This window comes from Cydia amplana, chromosome 21 (assembly GCF_948474715.1).
Source record: "Cydia amplana chromosome 21, ilCydAmpl1.1, whole genome shotgun sequence".
NCBI classification, from domain to species: Eukaryota; Metazoa; Arthropoda; class Insecta; order Lepidoptera; family Tortricidae; genus Cydia; species Cydia amplana.
Genome location: NC_086089.1, coordinates 10,311,521 through 10,335,350, shown reverse-complemented (window position 1 = coordinate 10,335,350; position 23,830 = coordinate 10,311,521). Strand labels below are relative to the sequence as shown.

At 36.3% G+C, this 23,830-nt stretch overlaps 1 protein-coding gene across 2 annotated transcripts in view; it reads left to right on the top strand.

Moving 5' to 3' along the window:
• LOC134657947 (tubulin beta chain-like) overlaps positions 1 to 23,830 on the top strand; it is a 43,403-nt gene that overhangs the window by 15,171 nt on the left and 4,402 nt on the right. For both annotated transcript variants that reach the window (XM_063513546.1, XM_063513548.1), the window contains exon 2: positions 21,807 to 21,915. In XM_063513546.1, the coding sequence (XP_063369616.1) occupies positions 21,807 to 21,915 (109 nt within the window). The remainder of the gene's footprint in view (positions 1 to 21,806; positions 21,916 to 23,830) is intronic.

Sequence of the window (23,830 nt, the reverse complement as noted above, 5' to 3'; positions counted from 1 at the left end):
TGCACGATTTGTGATCTATCACGGCATTACGAGCAATAATTTGTCGCAATTTTATTAATTACTAAACATTACAGGGTAAAGATTACATAATGCTTGCATTGGCAAATCAGCAGGATCAATTTCTAACGGTGCATTGTATTTTCATGAAAAAAAAATATTTATTAAGGGTAGATGCACAAGTGAGCGATGAAATAATATCACGTCGCGACAGCCAATATTTGATTTTAATTAACAATATGGATTTCATACCAAAATAACTTAAGATCACTTAGATTTAAATGGATTTTTAAAAATTAATTGTATGTTCAAATCAATTATTGAGGGTAGATTCACAAGTGAGCGATGAAATAATATCACGTCGCGACAGCCAATATTGGATTTTAATTAACAATATGGATTTCATACCAAACTTAGATTTAAATGGATTTTAAAAATTAATTGTATTTTCAAATCAATTATTGAGGGTAGATTCATATGTGAACGATAAAATAATATCACGTCGTGATAGCTAATACTTGGTTTTAATTAACAGTATGGATTTAAAATCAAAATAACTCAAGATCGCTTCGATTTAAATGGATTACAAAAATTAATTACAAAGAAACATAACGATCCCAGAGATGACGTCACGTAACGACCGCTATGCTCGACTGCCTCAATCATAATTCACAATTTCACAATAATTCTCACCAAATAACAATGAATTGCACTCACCTTTCAATGAAGGTTAGACACGTGAGCTTACCATTTACCACGTGTCCAGATTATGGAATGTAGGTCACCAGAAATACACCACGCTCCCAGGTGGCTGTGTAAGCAATACATGAAACTCCGCATCTATCCCACTTGCTGATGTCGGCGACGGATGGTCCCGATGGCGGTGGGCGCGTGGGGGTAGTACCTAGATGTATTACTTCACAGCCAAAATAGTAGGTATGCTACCTACGCATGAAATAAACATTCGGACTCATTAACCATACTAGTGCCTACTATTATTTGAGTACTAAATAATAAAAATAACTAATCACTATTCCAAAATTATTTGAATCAAAATAAAAGATCACGTGAAACCGTTCAAATCTTTATTTTACAAAAGTAAGCTTCTAATGGCACATAAGAAATCAAAATAACACTTGGAATAAAACACTTAGCTAAACGGTTAAACAACGTGAGAATCTATAAGCTTTCAGAATAATCCTTCAGGTGTAAGCCTTCAGGAACGTAGCGAATTAGGCACGAGCTTGGCTAACGTCCGATCTCTAGCGCGGTCCGATCAAGAAGACTGAAGCCAGTTCCAGCGGCGGAGCCAACGGCTCCCGCCTCCAATTCAAGTTGGTAAACCTGCCTGACCAGTCTACCAACATAACGACAAAAATGCCTGCTCGTGCCTACCTTCACTCAAGATACACATCTTGACGTTCCAAAGCCTTCTACCTGTCATTTTAGTTCAATAATACGCCAATAGATGGTGGCGTTACTCACTACGCAGCTTCATTATTTCGTTACAAGCAAATAATACATAGTCAAACATTGCTAATCGACTTTTACAGGCGTCTAACTATGAACTGTAATGCTGCAATACGTCTTTCTGGTGTCTCGCTCCGACATATACATATGTTTCTGTGTATTTTTAAACCGAGGAAGGAAAAGTATATCGGACCATGTAAACATAGCTTTAGCCATTAGTAACTCGAGTAAATACCTTGTGCATAATTTTGCGGCGCGATGACTCTTTAATGCATTTTCCTGTCTACAGGTTAAATAAGTAATTAAATGTACAATTATGATATATATTATGTGGAGTATAACGATTAGTGCTCGCTCAATTCATTTAGACATTATTTATAGATGGTCAAGCAGATCTTGTCAGTAGAAAAAGGCGGCAAATTTGAAAAATGTAGGCGCGAAGGGATATCATCCCGTAGAAAATTTGAATTTCGCGCCTTTTTTTACTGACAAGATTTGCTTGACCAGCTATAGATTAAAAATTATCATTTTCGCTTGTTTATTGTCAGACTATAGCGCACCACACACCGTAGGGTTGGTGTCAGGAATTTTCCTGACATGTCAGGAATTTTCCTGACATGTCAGGAATGTGGCCGGAATACGGAAATGTCAGGAATTTTAGTGAATTAACAATATGTACCTAAAAAGGTATACTTACTTTATTCAAATTGACTTATCAAGCATACATATAGATATCGGCATCGCATACGGCTAGGCCGATACTAGCGTCAAGAAAAAAAATCGCTAATCAGGAATTTTGTCAGGAAATTCCAAATTTGGATTTGGTAACCACACGCCACAAACATAACAAAGTGTGGGTACCTACATGCCACATCCTTCCTATTTGCAAAGTTTACAAATTGTTTCACTTTCAACCAACCCGGACGCCAACAATCCCGAAGTTCAAAGAAAAGCACTTCGGCCTTATTTAATGCTAGTGTAAATTATTTTTAATGTCAGTACTACTTCCTTTTACGAGGCCTGTTCAAACAAGCCAGCAAATAACGTTTACTGCTGGGTATTAAGGGATATGTGGAAAGCATGCACTTAACGTAAAGTAAAAGCACATAAGTTTATGATTGTAATTTATGATATTGAAATGACATTTCGTGTGCCTGTTGTACATTTGTAAGTTTAGTATTATTTGTAAATAGTCACCGTTAATTAGTATTTAGTATTAAGATTATTGCCATGCCCTAACAGGGTACCATGTACCGACTTTATAATGTTGTAATACCATCCTATGTAAACATGAACATGGACGCAATAAAGATATTATGAATTATGAATTTCATTTAAAGGAGGTCTACAAAGTTACAAATCACATAATCACTACATAGTATAAAACAAAGTCGCTTCCCGCTGTCTGTCTGTCCCTGTGTATGCTTAGATCTTTAAGTACCTACGCAACGGATTTTGATGTGGTTTTTTTAAATAGATAGAGTGATTCAAGAGGAATAAGGTTTATGTATAATTTGTTAACCCGTGCGAAGCCGGGGCGGGTCGCTAGTATGTAATAATTTATTATGCCACATAATAAGTAGGTACTCAGAGCGTTATCACCAGGCATCGGAGTTTTTGTCGCATGGTAAGACTAATAGCAAGCTATGGAGTCGACATTTGCCATAAATGTAAACTCTTATTCATACTCATACTCATTCATTTAATTTATCTTAAAATGCCTTTAGAGCGGTCGGTCGTGTATATTATCTTAGTCAAATTATATAAAAAAATATTTTTCTATTACATTATGAATTCATAACTTCAACTATTTTAACATACAACTATACAAACTACATCGCTGCTAACATACAACTATACAAACTACTGACCGCTGATAAATTTGATTAGTATTTGTCATGTGTCAATCACTAGTGATTGCAAGCGTAGTAGTTATTTATATCTGTAAGTGGTAAATACGTTGTGGAATATTCCATAATTAATTATTATGCCTAACCCAGAAATAGCTGCAATTTCGGCATGGATACAGCCATACGATTTACAATATGACTATGAAAAATCTGCTATATTGTGCTTGAGTTGTGAAGTACAACTCACCCAATTAAAACATACATTAATTTTAAAACTAATCAACAGTATTCTTCATCAAACGAAATCCACTAGGACTTCAAGCTTTATACAGAACTGGATAGAAAACCACGAGGAACTATAATATATGATCCCGACCGGTCCGTTATACAATGTACTGTTTGTGATTTTTCTATCACTCAGCTCAAAATTAATAATAAATTAAACTCGTATACGTAGTAACTATTTAGTAATCTGTTCTCATATTAAATAAAATTAATCATGAGTATGAGTATGAATAAGAGTTTACATTTATGGCAAATGTCGACTCCATAGCTTGCTATTAGTCTTACCATGCGACAAAAACTCCGATGCCTGGTTATCACATTGTCCATTCCGATATCATATGTCGGATCGGATACGACTACCAAGAAGTAAACATTTAAAACGCGCATTTTTAATATTTACCTAATAATTTCCTGTTTAAATGTCGAATCTATTAAGTATTTACATTTAAACAGGGGGATTTAACTGTAAAAAAATACTAAACATCTTAGATTGTACCAGTCTTGTGTAGTCTACAGTTCTACACTGAAGAACCAGAACACCCGTTTCCGTTTCTTTTTACTTAAACTTTTTTCCACTCTTGTAAGTGGCCGACGCCTGTTTACAGTGTAAACTTTACACTGCCAGTCCTTGTTTAAACATCTCTTGCCATTTGTTATTACTTGACGTTTTAAAATAAACCTCTTGCCCTGCCATAATGTTTTTAAAACATTGATATAGTCTTCAAATATACAGACATTTTCAAAGTATTATTCCCTTTAAGCACCTACATGAATGTTTACTTATTCTATTCTGAGAACGCATGTTTCTTTTCCATCGACAGTTTCTGGCGGTATTTTTTTTTAAACTAACGGATTCCTTTATAGTTTATACGACAAGTATTTAAGCATAGAGTCGTTGACAGATTATATCCTCCTGAGCTAATAATTATATCCTTGAGGATACGAGATCTGTTGATCGTGTCAAGTAACCGTTTCCATATCTGGATACCCTCCGCACTGGCCGAAAATAAGACGCACTGGATGTCAACGGCCACCTCGCGATGCAATAAGAAAAAAATGTCGCTTCTATTTTCAAATTGCAGCGGCGCAGCGGACGAAGGAAAGGGAAATAAAAGAAATTATGTAAAATAGCCGCGTATTTCGAAACGCAGCGGTGTTCTAAATTTAAAACAACGGTTCTCTAAAGTTGAAGACTCTCTGAACAAATATTTAATCAAGTGCTAACACAAACAAATGAACCTATTTACATTAATAACGGCGATTTACATTCTTTTACAATTCCATTGTTCATAAAAAATGAAATTCGATTTTCTACGTTGGCAGTACGCAGGCATTAAGGCAATTTCACACTCTCCTTATTGTCCGCCTGTCACAGATTATGACAACGAAATTGAAAGACTTTCTCCATCGATTGATTCGTCGCTGTCTGCGACGTGACGCGAGAGAACACGATGTTTTTTTTTGTGAATCGAGATGAAATTGATCACTTACTACTTTCAGTACTTTCTCTATAGGTACTTATCCTCGCAAAATAGTGCTCTGAATTGCAAAAACTAATTTACGCGTCGAATTGCAACGGTGCGTTATAATATCGTCAGGTGACAAGCAAAAGTACCTCCACAAGTTCATAGCCATAGTGAACCATATTAGTACGAAAAGAAGGTTGATTTTTGTTTAAATATTTTATACTTAATAATTAGTGACTTTTGCCTGTCACCTGACGATATTAATCTGCAAAGATCATAATAACTGCGATTATTATTTCGTTACTGTATTTCGAAATTTAAAACGAGATTCGTTTTGATTATTCGCTTTTTAGTCGCTCCAATTATTTTTAAGCCGATTGGCAGAATTACGATGCCAGCAGTGCCTCGGTCTGTACCTAACTGTACCTACATCAGATGAGGATTTCTGGTTTAATGATTAGTACTTAATAATTTGTAATGAATTTCACATTGATATATAAATTACTTCTTGACAGAATTTAATTATTTTTTTGTGTGCATCATAAATATACATACCTACAATCACAGAAAACTACAATAAACTGTAAAAAGTACCAGTGTAAGTGGTAGGTTTAGCAACGTAAGTCTGGCTAGCCGTTGATGTAGCCAGATTTTTTTAAATTACCTACTCGCTTTCTTTTAAGGCTTCTATAGACGTCGCAACCAATTGGCACGTGATTTTAGATAATTGCTGGCTAAGTAGGAGCAACGAATCCAATCAATCGACCAAATGCAGTACCTAATGTAATTATTACCATTGATACTTTTCAAAAATGCAGTTGGTGTTAAATAGAATGATATAAGTACCTACATAATATAGGTAATTATAATCTATAAAGTCATAAAAATAAGAGTTGGGGTCAACGCCTCCGTGTAAGGAGCACAAACGACTTGTGAACACAATCGTCTGACAATAAGTCAGCATTGGTGTTCATTGATCTATACGGGCATCAATTTACGGAGCATGTCTCTGTTAGGCCTATTGTGGCACTTTAACTTGTCAATATAAGAATACACTTAAGGGCTGAAATTATTGTCAGACATTCAGCACCAGGGATGTCTAGCCAAGATGACAAACGAGCGCTCGAAATTTAAAAAACGCCCCTATTGCGTATACTTAGCGCCGAAAATTGGTATTCTTGCGTCCGCACCTCTATTTGATCGGTCATAATCTTACAATCTTAGTTAAGTAGTTTCAATGTTGCCTCTATACACGTCTTAAGGGCCTACTGCAGCCGCGTCTGGCGCTTCGTAAACCACGCCCGCTAGTTCTTCCCTCCCCGCTAACACGCACACATGGAAACGCTTCGCGCCGCACGTGAAGTTTGTGTGACCTTTTAGCACCATCTAACGTTACAGAAGTTAACTACCATTATACGTGGTCGCTGCGGTCGGCCAGAAACTTAAATTCGGAAAAAATTTAAACAGATGGCGTTGTTACTTGTTCATAATAGCAAACAATAAAATAATTAATTCATAAACCTGCATATTTATTGTTATTTTGGAAGATGTTAACATCATAGAAGCAGCAGCGTATATAGCATATAAGTTAAGAGTATTGATAATAAGAAAATAGCACAAGAACAGAAAAGAGATTATTTTTGATAAAATATGATGAAAACAGATTTACTTGATTACGCTCACCTGACTTTGCGGTCACTAAATGCAAATTTCAACCTTATTGTTATGGGGTTACAATAACCCTGGGGTTGCAGGCGTCCATGGTCGTTATTATTATAAATGCTTTGGTTGAAATGCTTTTTAACCCTCGAATTTTTCATAGGTACAGTCACCTGCAATAATATGTTACTCTTCGACGGCCGCAAAAATATGTGACACGCTCTTATGGCTCTACAAATAAGATCTAACATATACCGCAAAACGGCCTTCGGTGTGTAACATATTATTGCAGCTGACTGTACTCGTATTCATTGTTGTATAGGTAGGTATTAATATCTTTTATCCGATCGATTTGCATTTATTTGAAATAAATCACAGTGTTTAGTAATTATATGTTTTATTGAATAAGAGATTATTTAGGTATGTAAGGAATACAGGGTGCCTTTTTGAAACACTCATTTTTAGGGTTCCGTAGCCAAATGGCAAAAAACGGAACCCTTATAGATTCGTCATGTCTGTCTGTCTGTCTGTCCGTCTGTCCGTCCGTATGTCACAGTCACTTTTTTCCGAAACTATAAGAACTATACTGTTGAAACTTGGTAAGTAGATGTATTCTGTGAACCGCATTATATTTTCACACAAAAATAGAAAAAAAAAATTTTTTTTGGGGGTTTCCCATACTTAGAACAACTGAAACTCAAGAGACACTTCCAAAGTGGTAAAATGTGTGTGTCCCCCCCCTGTAACTTCTAAAATAAGAGAATGATAAAACTAAAAAAAATATATGATGTACATTACCATGCAAACTTCCACCGAAAATTGGTTTGAACAAGATCTAGTAAGTAAGTAGTTTTTTTTTAATACGTCATAAATCCCCTAAATACCGAACCCTTCATGGGCGAGTCCGACTCGCACTTGGCCGCTTTTTCTGGATAATTTTGAATTTCAATTGTCAGGGGTACATTATTTTTTAATACATTTTACAACGACAACAAACAAAAGTTCAAATTCGCCGTATTTTTATTACCCGGGTCGATCGCAACAAAATAGAAAATCATGTTTTTCAAATCTAAGCGTTATTGTAATTTATCTCAAATAACCAAAAAGTCAATCTGACTAGAACTTAAAAACGAACTGAATTATTTTAATATGTCGATTTTTCTTGGTGACCCAGGAGAATTTTTTTTTATCCCATACAAAAAGAGCGTATCCCAATCGCGTATCGGTTTTGGTTTTTACTTATAAGTGTGAAAAATATATTCTACCATATACGAAGGATGTGTGTTTTTTCATGTTTTATGTGTCTTTTTGTACAATAAAGTGTTTTACTGCTACTAATATATCATATTAACGATTAACTAAAAAGGTATTTACATCTAATTTAACTGGTAAATTATTAAAGTCCGCTAAAATTAATATATATTCAAAAAAATATTTGTTAATATGTCCCATAATCATTTTTAAGTCTCCTGACTTACCAAACATATCGCAACGAAGGCAAGGGTACAACGCGGCATCGTGAACCTAATAACGTAACGTTTCAGTTACTTTTTTAGTCGCCGACCATTTTATCCGGGGTACGAAAAGAGGTATTAGATCTATCCTGGGTCTAATATGTTATAAAAACATAGTTTTTTGAAAAATGTTCGTAGGTAGTACACAAAATTTACATTTTCTTTTAAATGTGATTTGGGTCATCGTTCTCCCTGGTGACTTTTCTAGTGACCCAAGAGACATCAATTTTATTATGACTCAGGAGACTTTTTTTCTATGCACTTTGATTTTTTTGATGCGCTAATTTTGTAATCTAAAATAACTTTAAACTGCTGATATACTTATATCACTTTGCTGATGAGTGGAAGTGGAATTTAAACTTAATTTATTGTTCTCTCCCTTGACATTTTGCCATACATTTGACATGCTGCAGTGCACTCCTAACGTTAATAAAGACATAATTTTTAGAAAAAGCTTTTGGAAAACTCACTCTTGAGCTTAAAACGATTAAGTCCTTATCATATTATGTTAGATTTTTAGTACAGACCCCAAATCAGTGAAAATGTGTCTTAGCCAACTAAATTTGTCTCTGGGAAAAGTACGATATCCCTAAAAATTGTACGTACATTTCGCATTTTTCTGAAGGAACGGAATTCATAAATTGGGTTATTATTATTTTTTCAGATTATTTGATTGCATTGACATATCACCAATATAGATAGAACATTTAAGTTACCAGAAGAAAAGCATTTGTGTTCTTTTATACAGTGTGGAAAAGGTAGGTTCGATTCCCGGGCGCGACTAAGCGAATTTAAAAAAAAACAACGTGTTGCATTCCGGGAGTGCCGACAGAAGTGAAAACTCAATGACTAGTCCAAAATGTCTGCAGCACTATGTATAATTGACCCATCCTCCTTTCTATTGAAAACTTTTGGTTCCGAAATTGCTGGTCAGTGAGCTTGTTTAAAATTCGAAATTCAAATTTATAGCGTTAATTGTTTAAAATTCGAATAGAAATTGTAAAGTTACCTTGCAGACCTCGCGTCTAAATATATTTGGTCATGATATTTTGAGTTTTATTCACCAGTACTAGAGTTCACTTTTATTAGCGATTTCATCAAGATGTAGCTTTATTGAATTATATTTGAGTGATATAAAGTTATAATACTGTGAGATCCTCGTATTTCAGCCCGTACAAGATTATAACCTTTTTCATGTAATGTCATTGAGTTTTTCTTTATTGATTTAAATGCCATCTAAATGATTGGCCATCTAAACCTTACGGTCACATGATCGCCTTACGCTGTCTCGAGTTTATCATTTTTTCCCCACCTCAAAAAGTGCCTAGCGCCGCTAAAGAAGTTTTCACTTCAAAAATCTTTGAATGCAATTGTTTCTTTAAAAAACAATAATGTTTCATTTAAGTAAAATGAGCAAACGTAAGGTTTTAAGGCACTTTCCCTCCAGGGCCCATAATTTTTTTCCACCCGGTAGTAGACAACTATTTTTTTCGACTAAATGAAGTTTTATTAGATAAATCGTTGATCACATGGTTCGTTTCACACATCACATCAAATCGTTTGTCATCACAATCAAAATTTGTCAAAAGTAATGAAATTTATGCCAAAAAAACATAAATAAAACATATAAATTCAACACATTTTTTTAATAAAAATCTTTCTCGATGATATAAAAAAGAACATCGACAAATTATGTTCAAAGAATTAATATCAAAACAGATGTCATAATTAGGATTGGCTACTTTAAGAAAGGGACAGAGAGATTTAATCCTCTCGCTTTGCACGTTTTTCTCATTCCTCCTTGTCAAGCCAAAATAAACTATAAAATGATAGTAACACAGTACGGGCCCGGCCACATGTGAGCGGTGCGGCGCCGCCGCCGCCGCGCGGCGCGGCACCGCAGAAATCTGCGGCGCCGCAAACCGCTCTGCGGCGACGCCCGCCGCAACGCAAAATTTTGCGGTGCCGCGCTGCGGCGCCGCAAAGCGGTGCGCGGCGCCGCGCGCGGTGCCGCAAAGCGGTGAGTTTCGCCGCGCGCGGTGCCGCCGAGCGGCGTGCGGCGCCGCAGATTTCTGCGGTGCCGCGCCGGTATTTTCTTTTGAAATGATTTGCATCTTCATTCATTATACGAAGATATGGGTCCACCCAAAATTTTCTTTTCAATTGTTTTTTTATTTCTGCGCCTTCTTAATAGCACTGGCAGTATACCGAGAAATTCAGTAAAATGCTGCAAATGATGTTAAAGGTATGAAAATCGGTACGATTGATCTTTAGGATATTTGAAACAATTTGACCCGAAGCACCATTAAAAAAATGAGATGAGATATCTTTTTAGGGTTCCGTAGCCAAATGGCAAAAAACGGAACCCTTATAGATTCGTCATGTCTGTCTGTCTGTCTGTCTGTCTGTCCGTCTGTCCGTCCGTATGTCACAGCCACTTTTCTCCGAAACTATAAGAACTATACTGTTGAAACTTGGTAAGTAGATGTATTCTGTGAACCGCATTAAGATTTTCACACAAAAATAGAAAAAAAAAACAATAAATTTTTGGGGTTCCCCATACTTCGAACTGAAACTCAAAAAAATTTTTTTTCATCAAACCCATAAGTGTGGGGTATCTATGGATAGGTCTTCAAAAAGGATATTGAGGCGCGAGAGACACTTCCAAAGTGGTAAAATGTGTCCCCCCCCTGTAACTTCTAAAATAAGAGAATGATAAAACTAAAAAAAAATATATGATGTACATTACCATGTAAACTTCCACCGAAAATTGGTTTGAACGAGATCTAGTAAGTAGTTTTTTTTTAATACGCCATAAATCGCCTAAATACGGAACCCTTCATGGGCGAGTCCGACTCGCACTTGGCCGCTTTTTTTGTATGGAATTTAAAAAAAACTGTTTTGAAACCTATCGTGTGTGGTATTAAACGAAAGGGCTTTCTGAGCCGATTCCAAAAATATCATATCATTACATTTCAGTCATTTTTTTTAGGGGTCCGTACGTCAAAAGGAAAAAACGGAACCCTTATAGGATCACTCGTGCGTCTGTCTGTCCGTCCGTCTGTCACAGCCTATTTTCTCCGAAACTACTGGACCAATAAAGTTGAAATTTGGCACACATATGTAAGTTTGTGACCCAAAGACGAACATGTAACGTAAATAAATGAATTTTAAATATGAAGGCCACTTTTGGGGGGTAAAAGAGGAATTTAAAAATAAAGTTTTTCAAACTATATCGTGTTACATATCAAATGAAAGAGCTAATTTTGAGAATCTCAAATATATATTTTTTATAATTTTAAGATAAATAGCAGTTATTCTAGAAAATAGGCAAAAAATGACCATTCTCCCCCTTTATCTCTGAAACTACTAGGTCTAAAATAATGAAAAAAATACACTAAATAGTTCTTAACCTATAGATGACAGGAAAATCTATTAGAAATGTGCAGTCAAGCGTGAGTCGGACTTAAGTACTAGTTTTTGATCCGACCCCTACGGGTTTTTTAAAGACATTTTACTCACTTTTCAATAAGTTGAAATTTGGCACACATATGTAAGTTTGTGATCCAAAGACGGACATGTAACGTACACAAATGAATTTTAAATATGGAGGCCACTTTTGGGGGGTAAAAGAGCAAATAAAAAAATAAAGTTATTCAAAATATATCGTGTTACATATCAAATGAAAGATCTCATTTGAAAATCTCAAATATTTTTTTTTTATAATTTTAAGATAAATAGTTTAGCAGTTATTCAAGAAAATAGGCAAAAAATTACCATTCCTCCCCTTTATCTCTGAAACTACTGGACTAAAATTTTGAAAAAATTACACTAAATAGTTCTTTACCTATAGATGACAGGAAAACCTATTAGAAATGTGCAGTCAAGTGTGAGTCGGACTTAAGTACTTAGATTTTGATCCGACCCCTACGGGGTTTTTAAAGACGTTTTACTCACTTTTAATGAAGTTAAAATTTGGCACACATATGTAAGTTTGTGACCCAAAGACGGACATATATGTAACGTAAACAAATGAATTTTAAATATGTAGGCCACTTTTGGGGGGTAAAAGAGCAAATTAAAAAATAAAGTTTTTCAAACTAAGATATCGTGTTACATATCAAATGAAAGAGCTCATTTTGAGAAAAGTTTGTAAATTTCTGTACCTAAAAGTGTTTCAAAGTAAAGTTTATTAATTTAATTATTAATTAAATTTTGGAATGATCATTTTAAGATAAATAGTTTAGCAGTTATTCAAGAAAATAGAAAAAAAAAATGACCCTTTCCCCCCCTTTATCTCTGAAACTAGGTACTGGGTCTAAAATATTGAAAAAAATACACTAAATAGTTCTTTACCTATAAATGACAGGAAAACCTATTAGAAATATGCAGTCAAGCGTGAGTCGGACTTGAGTATTTAGTTTTTGATCCGACCCCTACGGGTTTTTAAAGACATTTTACTGACTTTTCATTAAAAAAAAACATATTGTTAAAAATTGTGTAATGTGCGGAACCCTTGGAACGCGAGTCCGACTCGCACTTGGCCGGTTTTTTTTAATTAAGTATAATAAAAATAATTTTCAAAACATCAAGTTTGGGCTTCTCCAGATACAATACCGTTCAATATTTTTTTGTAAAATATACCTCAAATTATACCTAATATCCTATTATTCCTATTATCCTATTAGGATATTAGGTATCTAACCCTATGAAAGCAATTTTGAAAATAATTTCATGAAGTACTTTTTTTTTAATTTTTCAATTTTACAAAGTGTGATCTATGAATCTCTCAATTAAATATTTAAATAGAAAGCAAAAAAATTAATATAAGTATAACGGTTTTTCCAGAAAGTCGCTTATATCTCGGAATCTATAAGTCGCAGTAAAAATTATTTATGTAAGAATTAACTGAAAAATCTCACCTTTAACCCCCCCCCCCCTTCCCCAAGTTCTCCACCCCCCACTTATGAGAACTTTTTCTTACTTAAAGCTTACATATTACCAAAGGAACATGTAAACCAAGTTTCAATACTCTTATTTTACCCGAATGACATTATGAGTATAATTCGGCAGGGGTATTATTACACTTTGTAAAATTGAAATAGTATTTTATGCAACCGTTGTTTAAGAGGGGTCAAAAAAGGCGAGTGGCGTGAGTAACAATTTGAGGCGAAGCCGAAAATTGTTAATAAAGACGCCACGAGTATTTTTTGACTCAGTTAAACAACGTTCCTCCTATATTATGTTAACGTCCTATATTATGTTAATTATGAAAATAAAATTTGAATTATGTTATTTAATTAAGTATGTGCACATGGACATTCTTGTATATAGGCATGGTTTAGTTTATTAGTTATAAGTGTTTAATAAGTAGGCATATTTTAATATTCCTGCTTATAAAACTGTATTGTTTGCATGCTGTTTGTGGATAGCTGAATAAGGAGGACAACAATAAACGTGAACATCTGTAACTGTACCCTTTTCACGCAAATAAATGATTTATGATTTATGATTTATGGTTGCATACAATACTTTTTCTACGACCAAGCACTTACTTACTTTGAAAAAAAAAAAATTGTAAATTTAACAAATATTTTTCATTCAACAAAAATAATACTTTAAACAAGTGGAATCATATAGGACATATATGTAGGTAAACAAACCAAAAGTATACAGCTAAGATACGCGACTCGGCCACCGCGCCCCGCGCCCCACGGCCGGATGGTCAACGACACCTTCTAGTAACTCATGAGGCCCTGGTACTTGCTCTTAGTTAAATTACAATTTTGGATAGTTTTTTTTTTCTCAATTTTGGCCACAGTAGCCTATGGAGACTAACAAGCAACGCTAAGCGGTGTTCGTAGTCTATGGATCTTGCTATATTACGGGTGTCACATGCGCGTTTCTGACTTCTGAAGGAATTTTATTGTTTCTACTATAGAACCTAATGAATATTTTGTAAATTGGCAGCAATGCACTTAGTACTCATCAATCAATTAAAATTAGGTTGGCAACAATATATTTCAATACAATATTTTTTAAGTGGTGATTACACGAAGTATCGTAAAAGTACCAAAAAGATACTGCGTGTATGCACAAATACTTTTTTGGGGAATAGACTAAAGACTTGTCTTGACAACTATAACATAGGGGTTTAAAGGTGTGTGTATGTGTGTGTGATGACCTTTTAAATGACAAATAAAGGTACGGGAGTAGAAAAAATTAAAACAAATATACTAAATGTAAATATTTTCAAAATTGCTTTATTAGAATTAGATATGAGGATATTAGGTATAATTTGAGGTATATTTAACAAAAAAAAATTTAACGGTATTGTATCTGGAGAAACCCAAACTTGGTATGTTTTGAAAAATATTTTTATTATAATAAAAAAAAATGACTCAAATGTAATGATGTGATATATTTTTGGAATCGGTTCAGAAAGCCCTTTCGTTTAATACTACACACGATAGGTTTCTAAACAATTTTTTTTTTAATTTCATACAAAAAAAAGATGACGTCATAACTCCTCTCGTTTTTATTTATTTATTGGTGCTTCGGGTCAAATTGTTTCAAATGTCCTAAAGCTCAATCGTACCGATTTTCATACCTTTAACACCATTTGCAGCGTTTTTTGGCGAACCGCTATCGCTATAACAACAGCAAGAGCAGAACACGTGTGAAGGGATCCATGTCTGATTAAACAACTGGTAGTCGAATTTTATTATTTACTATGCAGCGTGGCATCGCACGCGGCGCCGCACGCCGCTTGGCGGCACCGCGCGCGGCGAAACTCACCGCTTTGCGGCACCGCGCGCGGCGAAACTCACCGCTTTGCGGCACCGCGCGCGGCGCCGCGCACCGCTTTGCGGCGCCGCAGCGCGGCACCGCAAAATTTTGCGTTGCGGCGGGCGTCGCCGCAGATTTCTGCGGTGCCGCGCCGCGCGGCGGCGGCGGCGCCGCACCGCTGACATGTGGCCGGGCCCTACATTGTAATATTCACTTTTTCCACGGTATCATGTCATTGTTAATTACTTATGTGAAATTGTAGTGGCGTGCGACTTTCAAACCGGAGGTCACGGGTTCGAACCCCGGCCCGTGCAAGTGAGTTTTTGTAAGTAGAGACCTTTTTTAGTGGTACTTAAATATAATAACTTTTCGTATTATTGAAATAAAATATTTTATTCAAACAAACTTAATAATATAATAATTAAAACGAATAATATCAATTAGTTTTTAATATTTATTCAATTATTTTAAATTATTTGAGCATGAAACATACTAGATTTATTTTTATCATTACAATAGAAAAAAAGCAAAAAATATATTCTTATAGATATTTTATTTTCAAACAAAAATAAAGCAAAAAGTTACGGTTAGATTCTGATGGCTAAATACCAAACAGCTACCGATACATTTCAATATCTGTCGAAATTTCCTAACCCGTTGTAACTGACAAAGAATATAGATTTCGACGTAGCATGACGTAGCTAAGCAAACACGCACACATGCGTAACGTATAGGCCTGTAAGAAGGCACCATCATAGGTTTACCTCCGATTCCGTTACTACTCAATGGAGTTACGACTCAACGTTTATTGGATATTAAAATTTTACGTAATTCGGAGCGCTGCGCGAAGTGACATAGGTCTTACCTCTTTGAGGCACGACGGCCATCTAACATTACTGGCATAAAGAATGCATTTATGACTTTGACGCATGACAGAAAGAGAAACCGAACTGCGTAAAATGGGCGTTTGCTGTTGAATTCATAAAATCAAAAATCGATAATAAATCCATCGGTAAAGGATAATAAGTTAATATTTAGTTCTTTGAAAGTTAAGACGAGATGAAAACCTTTGCTGTAAGGTGGATTGTGCTGGATATGGATGTGTTTTCTAGTTGCACGAAGCTAAAACCGAAAAATGAACACGTAAGTTTGGATTTATTTTCTATCGAGAAAATTTTAAGCATTCGTGTTTCGACTACTACGAAATGTCTTATCATATAGTCAAGAAACATATATCCGAAAATCACTACTGTTTGTTTCCGGGGCTAGCCACTGCCACCTTTCTAAGATCCTGTTATTTTTCGATGCACGGCCTTAAAGTGTTGTTTTTATCAGATTATGCGAAAAATTGGCCCGTGTGGACTGGCCTTTAGGCTGACGTGGGGCTAGCCCTAGCTGCTAGGGTTGTCACTTGTAGTACTTTACTTCCAGGAACTTACAAATTGCGGGGTGTATACTGGACATTGCGGAAAACCTAACGTGTGGGGCGCCATCGATTTTTAAATGGCTGCCGATATCATGTTATGTTTAGTTGTCTAATTCATGCTCATCATATAAATATTCGCTCTTACGGGGATTTGTATAATAATATAGGTACTTATAGAGATAGATAAAGTACTTATTCCAATAAGGCCTTAGTTTCCACTCTATGTTAAAAACTAGTACCTACCTATAGACTTATATCGACCGGGATATGAACCATGATTAACTTTAGTATTGTTTTCGAGCTCCCGAACCCAAACTTCATCATAAATATTGTCATCTTGGCTAGGAACTCTGTTGTCCTAAGTATACTAAATCCCAATACATATTACTAACTCAAAAGTCGTCCACCTCCGCCCTAAAATCCTGAAGTTAAACAAATCAATAGTAATTCAGAATTCAGGCCGTAGTTACAAATGTCCCAATAGTTATTGATGGTTATTGGGTGTTGCTAGTGACAATAATGGGATTTACTGTCACCACTTCACCGGAGGAATATAAATCACAGTAACCTACCTACTATCACAGTAAGTAGGTAGGTACCTACCTCCGAAACATCCGAAAACTTTTATCTTATAGGTACTTATAGTCCAAGATCAACTGAAACCGTTATGACACATTTATTATCATGTTTTCACTTCAATTAATAGCAGCATGTGTTCATTCGACTATGACTTACTGTACTGTACGTACCACATAACACAAGTACAAATCGTCGTATGACTCATTGAAATAACATGGAGATAATTCTTAAAGGTTATAATTATTGTTATTTCGTTAAAAATAACTCGATAGTCAACTCTCTTTTGAAACATGTTGAGACTTGTCGTGCTCTCCTAGGTACATACTCACACATGTAAGACGCATGGGATCAAAGATCATTCATATCATAATAGAGACGGATAAAAAACCGGCCAAGTGTGGCTGGTCGTATACCTATTGCCTAGTATTAACCTAAATTGTTCATTACAAAACCCGCAAACTAGAAAGAAATACCTTGAATACTAAGATCCCCTTCAGTCGCGTATTTCATACATGATTCCAATGGATAGTGTAACAATTACAACTTGAAGCACACTTTTTCATATTTTGCCACTTGTGGTCTCGTTAAATATATAACACACTATAAAATTTTCGCTATTTAAATCAAATTGCGTGAAGTAATCATCTCAAGTTGAAACTAAACTAAATATGTGAACTTTGGCATTGAGAATGACAGTGACATTGACAGCGTGACGTTCGGTCGTATTGGAGTCTGAACTCCTAGTACAGAGTTAATACAAACAGTCCAAAACGCCTAAGATTTTAAACTTCCCGCTATGTTTTGAGTATGTTTGCTACTGGTGAACGTAAAATACTTCCACACAGGAGTGTTTTTCGGAAAGAGAAGTATCCCAAAGTAAAATAATGCTTGCAGGTTCGTGCGTGTAGAGGGGCCATAAAGCGTTCCTTTTTATTCTAATTTAGTCTACTCAAACTGACTACCCAACTATTGCCTGTGAATGTGTGCGTAGACGTCATTTAGAATATCTCCGTCTTTCTCTAAGACGCAAGCGTGAAAGGGATAGATCTTGGTAGCATCGAACTTTACGAATGTGAACCTTAATATTACGGTCGTATGGCTTAGTAAACAAAATAGGACTTAGGATCTTTCTTCTTGAATCGAGCGTCGGCACCCGCCACAAGGCAAATGACCTCTTCCTCGGTTATGGAAGCCTGGTACTTTTGGTAAACATTTGTCTTAATAAATCACTGGTCGTCGGTTGCATATCGCTAATAGGTACGGGGCAAATAACCTCTTCTTCAGTCATGGTATCCTGGTACTTTCTGATTAATGTTTGTCCCGTTATGTCGCCAGTATGTCGCCATTATGTCGCCAGTATGTCGCCGTTATGTCGCCAGTATGTCGCCGTTATGTCGCCGTTATGTCGCCGTTATGTCGCCAGTATGTCGCCGTTATGTCGCCAGTATGTCGCCGTTATGTCGCCATTATGTCGCCAGTATGTCGCAATTATGTCGCCAGTATGTCGCCAGTATGTCGCCGTTATGTCGCCGTTATGTCGCCGTTATGTAGCCAGTAAAAGAGTATAAAAGGCAGGTGCGGACCGCCGGTATTCATTCATTCTTCAACCATCGGCTAGCAGTGACTCTGGTTCTCGGGCGTTTAAATATTCGGTGAGCAAAGTTCCTCTACTACTGTTACTATGTTTGTTTTTGCCGGGAATTATCCTGGTGAATTTAAACGTGGAAATGGTGTCTGTGTTTGGTTTTACGGGGACAATATCGTCGTAAAGCTGATCTTAGACTTTTGTGGAGATTCTTTGTTACCGTGTACGGGATTTAAATATAGTGAAGTTTCCTACGCAGTGTTTTTCTAAGTGCCGCCACGTTATGCAGGGACAATATCGTTGCATAGCAGGGACTTGGAAAGCGTGTCTGTGTTTAGTTTTACGGGGACAATATCGTCGTAAAACTGAACTTGGGCTATTGCGGGGATTCTTTGCTACTGTGTGTTGTTATAGTGAAGTTTTCTACACTGTGTTTTCTAAGTGCCGTCACGTTATGCAGGGACAATATCGTTGCATAACAGGGGCTTGGAAAGCGTGTCTGTGTTTGGTTTTGTGGGGACAATATCGTCATAAAACTGAACTTAGATAGCGGTGTTTAAGGGAATTTCACTTCTGTGTTTAGTTAGTTTGATTTTGTGAGTAGTTTGGTTCGTAAAATTGAACCTAGTTATTTTAGTGTTTTACTATGGGGTCTTTTGCTATATAGTTTAAAACCAGATCATTGTTTGGACTGACTGTTTGTCCGACTGGACCGCTCACCCCTTGCGGTGTTAAATGTGAGCTGTCTAGGAGTCTTTTTGTTCCAAGATGAGGGTTATCTTGGCACCTTCTCTTTACCAACATAGAAGGTGAAAAACGTCTCCCTCCTTAGCTCTCCAATGTCCAGCTGTTAGATGAATAATGGGGATGTCACGTGCGCATCATCCGGAGTAATCTGGGCCCATTTGAAATCTACAGTATTTGGAGGCTTCGTATATTAAATATATTTATTTATACCACTTATATACATAATAGGGCCCTGTCTTACCCATGTTGCCACCCTGCCTTTGTGCAACCCGCCATGGGGGGAGACAAGTCCACGAGCTGTTAGGTTGCATTCTCGGAATCGCTCGCCGAACTCTTACAGCTTCTTAGTAGGGATACACTTGCGTATATTCCAAAGTACCAGGTCGATGGTAAGTACGAACTGTGCTTTGGTTATACTAGAGTAGGGACAAGGGTAGGTTAAGGGTAAATTCACACACTAATTATTCGGAATTTAGGGTTCGTTTTAGTCTTGGTCTGTAAAACTGATGTATTTTTCTTTTTAAGGGACTTCAACTACGGTCTCGCTATACTAAAATTGTGCGTAACGTAAATAGGTATAGGGTTTGAATTGCTTAGATCTTCCAATATTTAAATTATTTGGGGAAAATAATTAACGTAAAATCTTATCTCTATTTTTATTTATGAAGTTCAGTACGGATATGATGGTCGTTCTTGTCTACGTGACAGCGTGATAAAACGGTGTCCGTCACTTTCTTTCCCACGGTGTTAAACAGTGACAGTTATTTTATCACGTGGATAAAGATGGATAAAGCTATCCATAATAGGCTGGCTGGTTTTCAGTACGGATATGATGGTCGTTCTTGTCTACGTGACAGCGTGATAAAACGGTGTCCGTCACTTTCTTTCCCACGGTGTTAAACAGTGACAGTTATTTTATCACGTGGATAAAGATGGATAAAGCTATCCATAATAGGCTGGCTGGTGTAAAGACGAGGTACTGAGTATTACAATCATGTTTCTAAGGTATTTACATAATAAAATCATAAATATCAAGTTGGGATTAGGAACACAGTCTATTTGGAGATAGAAAATCGACGACTAGCTGTTTTAGGGAACCTTTGGCAGGCAAGAGTAATCCGAAGGATATTTTGAGTGAAATAATGCTCATCTTGATATTTCAGTCTCATAAAATATAGTATATTTTTAACAAATAAACTTAGTACTTCGTTTATACTTCTAAAAGACTAGAAATACAGTTTATATTTTAGTTCTGGGGAATGGAAATGGGATTCGCATCCCTAGTTTTTGAAATAAAAAGAATAGTAATTTTGATGACTGATGGATACTTTGACACTTCTTTCCATAGCCATCTAGGCACGCATAGGTTCCGAAGTGTTGGTCATAGCCCGTCTGGCTAAAAAGGTAGGGTAGGTAGGAGTTCCAATTGACCTTGCTGATTGGACTAGGAGCCCCCAAACCTGCATCGAGCGTATGGGTAGCATATTTCGTATAGAAGCTGAAAGTTAATAATATTAACTTGAAGTGCTAGGAGTAAATGGGCTTACCCCAGGAGTGCTACTCATATGTTATCCCGGAGGCTTAATAGATTGTAGCAGGCTTTTACCAACCCCATTTTTAAACTCATTTTATCAAATATATTTCTTTTATATTGGTATTATCATATATGCTGCATTTACCTAAATAATGTTATTTGAAGTAAAATATAACGCCATTTACATTACACTAATAAAATATTGGCTTTAGGTACTAAATTCTAGTATTTTAATAAATTTTTCTAGTAAGTTATTCGTTAACATCATAATAAACGTGCTTCCAATTTCATAATATATTTATCCTAAAGTCCAGGTAATTGTAAATTAAATCAGAGTCCAAAATATAGCTGATATTCATTAAAGAACTTAGGGTACCGCGGTTCACTTCGAGGGGTCCTAACGCTAGACTAGACGATCACGACTAAATCACATGGCCATATTCTAAGGGTAAATCTAAAGAGGGTGTTTATATCATGGTTAGTTAAGTAAGTAAGTAAGTAGGTAGTGGGAGGTTACACAAGTGCGAGTCAGACTCGCGCTTTACTCAAAAAACGGCAAAAATCTCATTTGTCGTATGGGAGCCCCACTTAAAAATATTTATTTTATTTTGTTTTTAGTATATTTGTTGTTTTAGCGGCAACAGAAATACATCATCTGTGAAAACGTCAACCGTCTAGCTATCACGGTTCATGAGTTACAGCCTGGTGACAGACGGACGGACAGGGGAGTCTTAGTTATAGGCTCCCGTTTGGGTACAGAACCCTAATTCAATCCGATAGCGTTTTTAGGTAAAAAGAAACCCTTATGGTGCGACTCAGCCCGTCTGACTGTCACATCGGTAAATATCTCAAGAACTACTTACGCTGTCGACTTGAAATTTAACCAGAACTGTATTTGTCCTCAGTTCTGGGAGATCATATCCGAGGAGCACGGCATCGACCCTCAGGGCGTCTACAAGGGCACCAGCGACCTCCAGCTCGAGCGCATCTCCGTCTACTACAATGAGGCCTCTGGTAAGTATTATCTTATCTTATTATATACCCTCAGGGCGTCTACTAGGACAGCACTCCATAACTACGATTAGGTAACTTTGTTTAAAATTCAGCAAATTGCACGTCTCCGCGCAAGCCATGCAAGTAATTGTCGAAAGTCCTAGCCCAGACTCAGGCAAGCCCTACCCGGAACAATTGTCCAATTGCTTTAATTGCCAGACTTGCCAGACAATTGCAGAGGACAACGACCTCGGATTACCTACTGACGTCTTGCGTCTGAATAAAAGACGTCTCCACTCGCCAAAGGTTGACGAAAGAGATCGCTTCTTAGCGTTAGATAAGGCTGCATGTTGTCTACCGTTGTTTATGTTTAGTTTTTATTGCTGATATGTTTTTTTAGTGAACAATAAAATAAAGGAAGGAGAAATTGAGTACCCCCTCAGTTGCTGAGTGAATATATATAGGTACAGAACAATTTTTGTGTTATTGATATGTAAATAGGTATAGAAAGCATATAAGTAGGTATTACAGACACATTTACACCGTTAACATTCTTACTATTCTCGTACCGGGCTAAATGCATAAACCAACATAAATAGTTAATTACCATTTTAAATTGCATGTCCTAGTTTATAGTGAGGGTGTTAAGTGAAATGACCTTTTTTTGCTTGATTAAAGCATGAAACTTGGCACAGTTGTTCCTTATATCAAAATAAGCCGATTAAGATCGGTAGCCCGAGGGACCCCCCGCTTAAGCCCGAGAGGGGGGGGCGTCAAGTAGCGCCCCGCCCGGCTTCATTCTAAAAATTCTAACAGGCCCCGCTTAGCTAATAGGTCATATTTGGTATCAATTTCGGATAAATAAATAACGTAGAATTCATTTCTGGTATAAAAAATTGCAATTTGTTGAAAAAAAAAATAAAAAAACACAAAAAATCTAATTTTTCAAGTGTAATTTTTGTTTTATATTTATTGTCAAAATTAAACTGCTTAGTTTTTCTACATACAAAAAATATGACAATAAAGCCTATTTAATGCAGATTTTAAAAACATAACTTTTACTAACCTTTATTAAAAGGAAATTGCATAAAAAAAACTTATATCGTCTCGCGCCGGTGAATATCTTTTTACCGACATCGGTATTGATATAGACAACATCCGAAGTGCACACTCTGGAGACCGATTAAATGTATTGTTTATTGTTGTAGATTCTATTATAAAGATAGAAAAGCGTAAATTTTTTTTTAATGTGTCGTTCAGTGAAAAAGGGACCTTAAAAAAATTATCACAGCCAGCCTCGTGTTTGTATAGAAGCATACTCGTATTTAGTTAATCACCAGTTAACCACTCCATGGACTCCATGGTCCCTGTTCTCAATTAATAAGAAGTAAACTGTAAGTATTCTTTAATATACTTGCTTATTACATTATACCACATTTAAATTGTGCGTCTTGTATATTAATACAGTTCCTTCCCCCGACACATGAATGGGTACATTTCGTCATTCACGTATATATGTCAGTTTCAACCATATTCTGGCCACAGCAGGGTTGTCAGAACAGTTTGGAAACAGTCGTCTGCTCCTTGCTTTCATTCCCAAGAAGACGGACTGAGCAAGTTTAAAGAGGAACTAAAGTCTGACCCCAAACATATAATCCTATCCTGATAAGGCTGCTTCTATTTCAGTAGTCGATTCATGTAAAGAATTATTTCGGGCATTTTTTAATTATTTAGCAACGGCTTTATCTGTAAGTATCACTGTACTTTGCTTTACAAGGTTATTTCACCTATCATCATATAAAGGTATAATAAAGTTTTGGCGAATGCTATTTATTTACTGCTATTGCTCCATCCTGTAGGAGCTTGAATCCTTGTATCGGCCAGGCTAAAAAGGGTCCATGCTTAGATCTCACTTTTATACACCTTATATTAAATG